Here is an 11,147-nt window from a genome sequence, read left to right as displayed (position 1 = left end):
AGATCAAATTTCATTTTGTTCGAGAGGCTGAGCAATCAAAGGAAGTCAATCTTGTTCATTGTAGCACAAAAACTCAATTGGCTGATATTTTGACCAAGCCATTAGGAGCTATTAGATTTAAAAATTTGAGAAGGAAGATTGGTGTTTGTTGCATACAGTCCAAGGAGGAGTGTTAAGCTTTGGCCTGCATTGCAACAGGAGACTAACAGCAGTTCAGCACAACACCAGCAGCAAAACTGTTTGAAGTGAAGAAATGGAGCTGAACCGAATGCAACAATATGTTTTGATCATTTTGTTCCTATGTAACTTTGGCTAGTTCATTTGTAATTTGTTCACAAAGTTAGTAGGATAATAGCTGATCAGCTATCTTTTGTGTGTAATTCAAGCAAATTTTAGTCTTGTAGTAGTGGGAGCAGTTAAGTCATTAGGTAACTGCCTATTACCTTGCAACTCATATATTATTCAAATTTTGAATGAAAAATTAAGGTGAATTTTTCAGTTATCATTCTTGCAATTGTTTTCATTCTGTTTATGCTTTGATTTCTTTTCTTGGTCTGCTGCTTTTGTTTTTGTTTTACTGCTTAAGTTCCAACAATTCTCCATGCAGAAGTAGCAATATTAATAATGGTAAATAATATTGACATGAAACTAAACAAACAATTACAGAAAAAATGTCATCATAAATAGAAATTTGTATGCCTTTTGGCCTGATTGCGGGAACAAAGTTCTTAAAATTTTGTTGTCTATCCCCCTAAAAAAAAAGAACTTATGTAAGAAGTGTCTTTATAATTACACTTGCACATATGCCTGGTTTGGTTAATTAAAAGGGATTTCTTTGTCATTTCAAAAATCTTCTTCCTACACTTGAGTAAAGATGCTAACGGCAAGGAAGCATATCATGTTTATAGCTATCTTGGCAGTATGGTGGGAAGGCCAAGGTCAGTTGGCCCCACTCTTCGACATGATCATAGCACAGGATGGATCAGGAGATTTCACTACCACCACCCAAGGAATATCATCAGCTCCGAGCTTCGGTTCGAGCTAGTTCAGGATAAAATTATGTGCAGGTATTTACAATGAGAACATTGTCATTAACAAGGAGAAGACCAATCTGACAATCAGTGGGGAAGGGATGGAAAGAGGTATTATCACAGGCAGCAGGAGTTATGGTGATGGCATGAAAACATTCGAGACTGCAATAGTTGGTAAGTTAAAAAATCTTTTAGTTTTAGATAGAAAAAAATTAATTATATAAGTTTGGGTTTAATTTTTTGTTTTACTCCTCTTTCTTGAATCATCAAAATGACAGAGATAAATGGTGATGGCTTTGTTCCTTCGGGTATAACTTTTCAGATTACTGCTCGCCTTGAAAAAAGGCAAGCAGTGGCATTGCTAACTAAAGTCAACTACCCGGCTTTTTACAAGTGTAGAATAATCGGGTTCCAGAATACACTTTATGCCGAAAGAGGGTACTAGTTTTTCAGGGAGTGCGAATAAAAATAAGGTATGGAGCGAATGAAACAACTCGTTTGAAAAGACTAAACAGATGCGAGTGTTTCTTCTCTCATCAACCACATTCTAATAATGGCTTGTTAAACCCCCTTAGCTTATCGATATTTTAAGAAATTAGGATTTTATATTGTCACTTTCTGCAGGAATATCCCAGTTTTGAAAGGATCAAATAATAAAATTTTGTCCCAACAAATTACATTTCTAACTAAACTTGTACTGTACAATAACTGGAGTGCTTGGCATTCAACAGCTCAGATATACAGAAATCAGCAAAGCCAGGTATCGCATCAAAATTTATTTACTTAAAGATCAAGAAGATCAATTGTACGTGACATGCAAAATACCACAATGACTGGCAACTTCACCCATTTTTTTTGCATCATCAGTCAACTTTTCTAGTTTCTTCTCCAAGAATTGAACTAGAACCTTGCTGCTCTAACAAGCTGCATTATCAACATGTAACACTCAGAAAAACCATTCATTGCATTTTATGGTCACCATGAACAAAAATGGGCATCTCTTGAACTCATGTACCGTTGGGAATGAATTTTTTAATCCAAAAATGACGAGAGGAATTTGTAGAGGAATTTGTACCTAGGAGGATCATGGTCATGTTTTTCAGTTGTAGGAAAGGTTTTGTAAAATTAAACAGAAATCAAGCCTTCACCAACCGCTGGTGCAGCAGATCCCTGTAACATCACAGTTGTGCCGCGTCTATGACATATACCTGCAAGCAATGTCTGACATGTCAGAAATTCCTTCAAATGGTAGATGTTATGGATTGTGAACCTCAAATTTTCCAACAAAGAAGGGTCTGGTACATAAATGGATAACTGGAGAGCACTTCTAACATACATTAAATGCTTATCACATTCCATATGATGAAACAAGCTTCAGGTTCTGTTTCTATCATGAAAGGTTTATGACAAGAGCTAGAAGAGTTACTTCAGAAATTATACTTTGTCTAGGAATCAAATTGTCAAGCTTAATGATAATGGCTTAAAGAATTAGTAAGATGACAAAAAATGATACATGGAGGACCCAATGAATGCCCAAAGCTCAAAAGCTGATTAGGATCTTTATAAGCAGATAGAGATCTCTCAAAATAAAGCAAGATGATGAATCGACTGATGTCAACTCACTGACCTGTTCTTTTCCACTGTCTACCTGGGAAAATATTAACGCTCCAGCTCACTACTCAAGAGTTCTCTAAATTTGAAAAGAAATTTTCATTCTTCTACAGAAAACTTCATATAGCATTCCAAAAATAATCTATTTACAACATTCTCCGCAATGTAAGGCTTTTCATTCTGGACAAACAATTTAATAGAGAGTTGATGTAGCTCTTTTCAATTTTTCTTTTCATATTGAAGGCTTATCCAACATAAGAAGTTAGAATTTGAAATGTGCAAATACAAACTTCCTACTAGAGATGATTAACTTTACAATACTTTTGGAGGAGTTGACATTGTTCCATGTCAAGACACAATAAATTGATGCAGTTGAAACAGAGAAAGCTCGTCAACAAAGTTTAAGCTTCAAATACATGTAATTATACTGCCTAAGTTGTATTCAGCATGCTAATCTTTCTGAAAGAGTTGGAACTTGATAAATTGACTAAGTTTGTGATTGCCAAACTAACATGCTTCACCTCTGAGACTGGCTTCAATCATACTTGATTGCTCATGAAAGCTTATACTAGTAGATAGTACATTTTAATTACTATTACTAAGGGCTAGTTTTTCATTGCTTTTGGAAAGTGCTGTGAAAATGTGCTTGTGAAAAGTGTTTTTGAAAAGCTTGGTTTAAAATATAGGAGCCAAAGATTTATTCTTGTTAGGAAGAGAATAATTTTTATCTATGTTCTTTACTGGAACTCAAAAGATATCAAATACCTTGAAAGAGTATGACAAGGCAAAAGATAACTGTGATGACCATAGCAAAAAGGCTACTGCTTGATGATGGCGCAGCATTTGCAGCCTTCATCTTCTTCATTGCATTAATTCGTTTAATCCTAGCACGTTTTCTCATGGAAAGTTCAGCAATCTCCCTCACCAACCGCTGGTCAGCAGCATCCAACAAAGGAGCTTTCGATGGCCGTGGAGGCTTGGGAGGCTTCCTAGAGTTTTTATTCTTACAATTATCATCTGCAAAGTTCTTCTCCTCAAGCGCCATGAGATCATGATTATCTTCCCCTTCTGAACTCTTGTCCACCCAGAATTTCATATTCTCATTCTCAACTGAGCCAAACCTTGAGGAACTACTACAAGAGTTTACACCATATTTGCCCTTGCCAACGCTACCAAATCTCAAAAGATCAGTCCAAACTCTACTAAAAGTTCTATTTGTTTGCAAATTTGATGAACCATGACCTTTGGTTCTTTCATCTTCATTGACTGTTCCACCACTTTCAAGATCTACTTCAACACTTGTTTCTTTTAAATACGAGTGATCCATTCAAAGAAACCTTCAGTGCCTCTGAAACCTTAAGGTACCTATATCACTGTTAAACTACTTCAGTCCTTGCCTACATGAATCAATCTTTCACTTCAAATGAAAACAAAATCCAACTAAAGTTTGACACTTTTGATCAAAGCATAGCCTCGACTTTGAGCAAGCAAACGATCCTGAGTTTGTTAATGAAAAATCACATATTAGTTGTAGAAAATATAGGGAAATGGACGGTCAACAGAAATGTTAACTTGGAGAACAAAAGGAAGGAAATTTTAAGAGTGGACTAACAAAACGTCATAACCAGAGACCCAATGGAACAGACCAAAAGAGAAAATTAGTCGAATAAGTGAATTTTCACTTCTCCAGAAAAAAAATTAAGCTTGATTTTTTTTCTTTTAATTGGCAACCAGAAGCAGGACAACAATCAGCTCCCAACCACTACCTTATAATGCAGTTCCACAATTGTAAATAATAAAGAGGCAGAATAATAGAAACCGGAATAAACCCCGCAATTTTATATTTATATATTCAGAAAAAAAAGAAGAGCAGATAACCTTTGAAATTAAAAGCCAGAAAACAGGGGGAAACTACACCCTGACCTTGACAAACACTTGAAGGTGAGACATAGCTATGTGGGAATGTACCTCAACTAAAACCAAAACGAGCCCAATTGGATGTCTACCAGGAATCTCATATCTTTGAATATTTCACCAAACTTTTTATCTTCAAACCGGAGCTGGTGACCATCTCAGCAAGCGCATGTTATTCAATTTAATTAAATCCTTTGAAAAAAATGGCCTTTTTAATATTTTTTGTGGGTTTAAAATTTAAAACTTGGAAAGGTTTTTAATTGTTTATAAATAGAGTAAAGCACTAAAAACTAAAACAGGAAAACAAAAGGTGATTTTGAAAAGTAGATGTTGGTGAAGTTGGAAGTGTCAGGTTCTCCGAGGATGGATATGGGTTGTTGCCGGTTGATCACAAGACGTGTACTAGTCCAGAATATTCAAATAACTTTTAGGAAAGAGGAAACAAAAGTATATTGGGTTATTAGGAGTCTTAGTTTTGGAGAATGCTATGCTTTTTCTTTGACTAAAGCTAGATCAAAATTTCAACCCGAATTTATTTAAACAGCTTTATTTCATTTGATGATTCATTTTATCTTATCCACTAATGGGGGATAATTGTTATACGTCAATTCAAACAGGCATTGCTTATATAGAACCAAAAAACAAAGTGGGCATTGCAACTAACGAAGGTTCCACTGACAGTCCACATGTCACAACCACCTTTTGTGTTTAATTGATATTATCAAAGGGGACACATGTGTTTTGAATTGAATAACAGAGCCCTTCTCCATGTTTGTTTTAATTAAAAGGATTAAAGCAATTAAACACAGCCGCTCTGTGATCACCGTCGTTTCTCCATTCATTAGTCAAAAGAAGACTGCATGCATATGCATAAACAAGCTACAACCTCCATCGCAGAAACTACAAAGCAAAAGCAAAACCATTCCCAAATGAGCATGCACTGAAATTGATGGCCAGTGTTGATGCATTTTCATGTTTAGATCATATCTTCTAATATATTTGGATTTTGGAGCTGAAATTTCTGGAAAACGACTCGAAAGATGATAAAGAAGTGGGCTTAGCAATTTATTAGTAGTAAGTTTTTTGCATTGCCATTGTCCCTTCACAAACCTCTATAATTATGGTCTTTGTTTCAAAATAGGAGGATCTTGAAGTGAGATCAAAACCATTTTTTGTTCAGTGTTTTTCAATTTCTTTATTTGTGTAAACTCTTAAGTTTCTTATATCTAATATATCTTTTTCATCTAAGTTTGAGTTATTTAATTTTGTTATGTTCTTCTAAGTTTTCAATGTTGAGGTGAAAGGGTGAAACTCTTGACAAATATTAAGGTAAATTCCATACTTGTTAAGTAAGATCTTTTATTTGGTATAGACAATAGGTGGCACACTGAATGCTTGGATAAATTAACCTTGATTTGTTGTAGACATATAAAAATTGGCATAAACATTTGAAATCTTTGTCGAAACCACTTTTTTGTAAGTTTGAAAATGGGAATCGACTTTTAAAAATGAAAATGGGAGTCGCCACCGATCTTTTATTAAGGTGTGATCGGTTCACCATTAAAATAAATTTTAGGTCTGCGAGATTTGAGAAAATAGAGTCGGTTACGCACGAGGAAGGGTTAGCACCCTCGTAACGCCCAAAATTGGTACCGAATCGATTGTTTAATGTCTTAGTGTTGAAACTTTAAAAAGATTTTAAAATACGATCCTTTGAAAAGAAAATTTGAGTAAAATGAATTGGAAGATGAGATTCACTTATTTCAAAGAAATAAATCGTCACACTCAGTAAGTTAGAGTGCAACATTTTAAATCCTCAAAATTAAATTTATCTCTTGACTTTTAAAACCTATGCATTTTGAGAAGGATATCCGATTATTTGGGTCAAACGGAAAATTAAAACCCAATAAGTTAGGGTTTAATTTCCCGAAATTCTTAAACATCAAATATTGTCTTTATTTTAAAATCGAGGTAACAAAATGTCATATCCAGTAAGTTAGGATCTGACATCTAGAAATCTCAAAAATTTTATTTTGAAATTGTATGGTTTTAACAAAATAAGTACTTGGCCATCTAAATTCATGGAAAAGAATTGAAACCCAGTAAGTTAGGGCACAATCCAATCGAAAACGATGAACACTAAGCCTTTCTTTTGAAGATTATGAAATAGCATGATTGTAGCATAAATTATATGAGTAATAACAATGAAAATAAATTAGATAAACGGATAAACCAATAACATACAAAATAACAATGCATTTAAGGAAATAAAATTGGAACATTCATTCAAAATAATAATGAAAATAAATAAAATCATAAAAAAACATATGTGTATGAATACAACAAAGTTTGAAAAGAATAAAATATATAAACAAGTAAATAATGATAATGTGTATGTGTGTATACATATACACGTATAAAATTGTAAAATATATAAAATATAAAGGTAGGTATAAATATATATTTATGAAAATTAAAAAATATATATATAGGCATATGTACACTATAACAATATGTATGTACATATATATATGTAAATTACAAGGTGTATAAAAATGTTAATATGTACATATAAGAAAATTAAAAATATGTAAGTGTGTGTATATAAGAATATGTATATATAACAAAAATTAAAAAGTATAAATGAGTAAATGATCATAATAATAATAATAATAATAATAATAATAATAATAATAATAATAATAGTAATAATATAGCTAATTAATTTAATAATAATAATAATAATAATAAAATAACGGGACTAAATTTAAAACAAAACAAAATCCCAGGGAGAAAATAAAAATAAAATAAGGTAAAAGGTCAATCCATGACGCGCATAGAGGGAGAGGGACCGATTGGGCAATTACCCCTAGCCCTATGCGCAACGTTCCACGTGGGACTGAAATGAAACAACTATAAAATTATATGGCTAAATTAAAATAAAAGAAAAGAAGGAAAAATGGGCTAATTGTAACGCGCTGCAAAAGCGGAGGGACCCCGCGCGCAAATAACCCATTTCATGAAAACGCGCAGATCCCCCCTAGAGCGGGTCGGATCGCGCGCGAGTCATGGGAGCTAAAACGGTGCCGTTTAGTTGTGTATAAAAGCTAAGAAAAAAACCCTAAAACATTTTAATCAGCTACAAAAAAAAAAAGAAATGAAAAAAAGAGCATCTCACTGCTCCATAGCCACATGAAGTCCGGCCTAGGGCTCCGCCCTTGCGCTGCCTTGTCTCCACCGTGCACGGTGGTTGGCGATACGCAAAAGGGCACTTTTAGCCCTTGGGTCGCAAGATCTTTGAGGGTCAAGCCCTTTTAACCCTGAAGAACCGAAAGGAGGAGGCTCTCGGCGGTCTTTAGATTCGGCTCCGACAACGGAGGACTCTCCGATGGCACGAGAACAATGTAAACGGTAAACCCGTTTTCCTTTTTATTTTCTATTTAATGTAAAAAAATAAAAAATAAAAATAAAAAAGGAACTACAAATCTGATGAAAAAATATAACCTTGTATCTATTTTTTTATTTCTTGAAATCGTGAAAAAGGAGGCCCCCCCGACCTCTTACAAATGTTTGAATGGCTTTATAGCCAGAATTACAGAAAAATGAAAAGAAAAAATAAAATCCATCCCAAATCCCCTCTGTTTCCCATTTTCTGTCGTTTTTTGCTGTTGTGTGTTCGTTGCAGGTGTACGGGTACGGAGGCGCGGACGTGGCACGTACGTGGGGAGAGGCGTGCTCGTGCGGAGGTGACAGAGGCTAGGGCAGGAGCGGCGGCTAGCTAGGGTTTGCTCTAGAGTTTCCGCAATCTCTTTGTGTTGGGCTTGTAACACGATTGGGTAGGGATTGGGCCATTCGGGTTTAGTATTGGGTCAGATTAGGTTTGGGCTTAATTAGGTTTGGGTTATAATTTTGGGCTAGCTGAAATTTGTAAATGGACTGCTATTTCATGAGACTCTTTTTTAATTTGGTTTATTTTATTGTGTGGTCCCGGGTCAAAATTGGGCATTACAATCTTTTTTATAAGTGATTATAATACCATATGTTATATTTTTAGACTGAATTTAAACATTTGAACTTTCATATTGCACCATATTTTACTTATGCATTCATTTGTTAAACTCTTAACTTATTGGACAATCATATTGGACACTCATTTGATGGACATACATTTGCTCATGGATTTATATGCTTAATTGTTGAACGTACATTACTAGATTCTCTGATTAGGATCTATATTTTGTGTGGATTCTAATTGAGTAATAACATTGAGTACAAAAATTTAATCGACACCAATAGTTGATCCTCTAACTTAACATATTTTCTTCCACGTATGTAACAGCTCAATTTTGGGTCTAGTCGGAACAATGGTTTCAGGACCACAAATCCAACGAGGAAAAATGAAATTGTAATGGAATTTTCAGTGGTGTCGGAATGGTGATTCGAGATCACTAAATCTGACAAATGAGTAGAAAATATTATTAATTTAGTGAGTATAAGTTAAATTAAATGTGAAGTTAGGAAAATTTTTGAAATAGTGAATAGTGTACTAGGAATAAATATTAAAATAATTAGAATCAAAAATAAGGTATTGAAACTTCAAACTCATAAATCGAGCCATAAATATTTTTAGAAATATTTATAGAGTGTCATTGAGTTGGTATTAAAGTTCCGTTAGAAAATTCTAACGTTTGGGTGGTTAATTAATTAAAAAGGACTAAAATGAAAATAATGTAAAATTTGTTAAAAGTGATTAAATAGCTTAAGTGGTAAATAAGGAGGGACTTAAGGAATAAATATGCCAATATGGAATAGTTGAGACGGCATAAGAAAAGAAAAATCTGGAAAAGTGATGTAATAAGGGCAAAATTGGAAATTTTGCAAAAGTTAACAAATAAAAATCTTAACTAAAAGAGTTTCTAGTCAATTCTTCATATATCTAAGCAAAAAACGCCATTGAAGGGTCCCTCCAAGCTGGTTTTTCATATATTTGAATCATGTAAGTTCAATTCTTGATTATTTCTTAAATTTTTTGTGTTTTTGTGACTTTTACAACTAGATCCACTTGTTGAATTCATTAGTTTTTGATTTTATGAATGAAATTGAAAGTTGCTATGAATATGTGTTGTAAGTTTATGATGAAATAGCATGAAATTGAAGCTTTAATTTGTTTATGAGATGATTTTATTAGGTAATTTCGATAGAAATTGATTTGTAGGACCTAATTGTGAAAAAGTTTGGAATTAAAGTCTAGTGCTAAAATTCTGATTTCCAAAGGTTATAAAGTAGTTTAGAGTGATGGAATAATGTGTTAATTGAGAAAAATCAGCTCAATTGAGAGGCTAATTGAGCAGGGATGAAATTATCGTTTATTGAAAGCTTAGGGAAAAATGGTAATTAACATTATGCACAAAAACAGTTTGGACAGCTGCCATAGGTTAACTTTGAAAAATCATCATAAATTGTAGAAATTGAATTAGAGGATGAATAAAATATAAAATTAAAGCTTATTGAGTCTAATTTCTCATAGAAGAAACGTTGTAAGAAATAGAATTGTAAATCATGAGATATAATAGGTTTTGTTAGACAAGATCAGAATGAATTCGGGTTTCCTGTTCTGACTTTGTAAAATCATTAAAATTTGTACAAAAATAAATATGAATTATAATTTATATGCTTAGAATCCTTATTGAGTCTATTTTCATAATAAACAAACGGAAACATCATCCGAATTCTGTACCATGAGATAATTAATTTTTAGTGAAGAAGGGTCGGAACTATTGAACAGTGAAACAGGGGAAACTTTAAAGAATAAACTGTACTTATTGGCTAAACTAAAAATTTTGAAAAATTTATGGTAAGAAGATATGTGAGTCTAGCTTCAGATAAAATTTACGGATCTTAATTTGGAGTTTTGTAACTCAAGATATAAATAATTTGGTGACTCTGACTCGGATAGACAAATTTGAATTTACTTATAAGTAAATAGTGAAAATATAGTTAATGTTATTTAAGCGTGTTATATACATTATGGATGTGGAATGGAGAGGAGGAGGAGGAAAATTAGAAAATATATGGATGACTTGTGTATAAATCGGTCATATATTCGATCATAATCGATAAATGTTGAGTTAAATGGTAAATACGTATTAGTATTGAACTTAATGATATTGAATTGTATGAGAAGTAAATGGAAATGAAGCATTGAATTGTTAAGACTTGTGAATTGCATGAATATGAACCGGGTCTCATAGGCCATATTTATTATGAATATAATATTTAGAGGATATATTGTGAAGAATTATAAAAGCATGTTAAAAATTTGAAAGTTTTAATTTAGATGAAATTTTATAATACGGTTAAATACGTTTACAAGTGTATGTGTTTTGGTAATGCCTCGCACCCTATTCCGGCGACGGATATGGGTAAGGGGTGTTACAACGTATTTGTTTTTATTATTTTTAATTAGTTTATTTCGTTGATTTTTATTTTTATTTACGTTTTTTCTTACTCCTACTTTCGTTTTCGACACTCATTCCAAAGCTAAGTGTTAAATATTTGATCTAACATAATATTTGTAATTTTGTAAGTTTC

General features: G+C 33.0%; 1 protein-coding gene across 5 annotated transcripts; it reads right to left on the bottom strand.

Moving 5' to 3' along the window:
• Nucleotides 1-1,690: 1,690 nt before the first annotated feature.
• Nucleotides 1,691-5,064, bottom strand: LOC105802933 (uncharacterized). 5 transcript variants are annotated; one of them, XR_008190797.1, is made up of 4 exons: nt 4,611-5,064; nt 3,408-4,015; nt 2,107-2,239; nt 1,691-1,955 (listed from the first exon to the last, which is right to left on the bottom strand). XR_008190797.1 is itself a non-coding variant. In XM_012634842.2 (3 exons), exons 2-3 carry the CDS (start codon nt 3,967-3,969, stop codon nt 2,157-2,159), a joined length of 645 nt encoding a protein of 214 aa, XP_012490296.1. In that variant the 5' UTR covers nt 3,970-4,139; nt 4,611-5,064; the 3' UTR covers nt 1,691-2,156. The 5 variants fall into 5 exon arrangements, 1 of the variants encoding a protein (XP_012490296.1); XR_001136334.2 differs by having other exon boundaries at nt 3,408-4,139; nt 4,521-5,063; XR_008190796.1 differs by having other exon boundaries at nt 3,408-4,139; nt 4,566-5,063.
• Between the last annotated feature and the right edge of the window lie 6,083 nt (nt 5,065-11,147).

This window comes from Gossypium raimondii, chromosome 11, assembly GCF_025698545.1.
Source record: "Gossypium raimondii isolate GPD5lz chromosome 11, ASM2569854v1, whole genome shotgun sequence".
Classification (NCBI taxonomy): Eukaryota; Viridiplantae; Streptophyta; class Magnoliopsida; order Malvales; family Malvaceae; genus Gossypium; species Gossypium raimondii.
This window is presented reverse-complemented; position numbering and strand designations above follow the sequence as displayed.

What these genes read in the sequence shown, in the direction of transcription:
- LOC105802933 (XM_012634842.2), bottom strand. Translation starts at nt 3,969, where the DNA reads ATGGATCACTCGTATTTAAAAGAAACAAGTGTTGAAGTAGATCTTGAA. An exon ending in CCTTGTCATACTCTTTCAAG is followed by an intron (nt 2,240 to 3,407) that starts GTATTTGATATC and finishes CATTGCTTGCAG; the next exon opens with GTATATGTCATAGACGCGGC.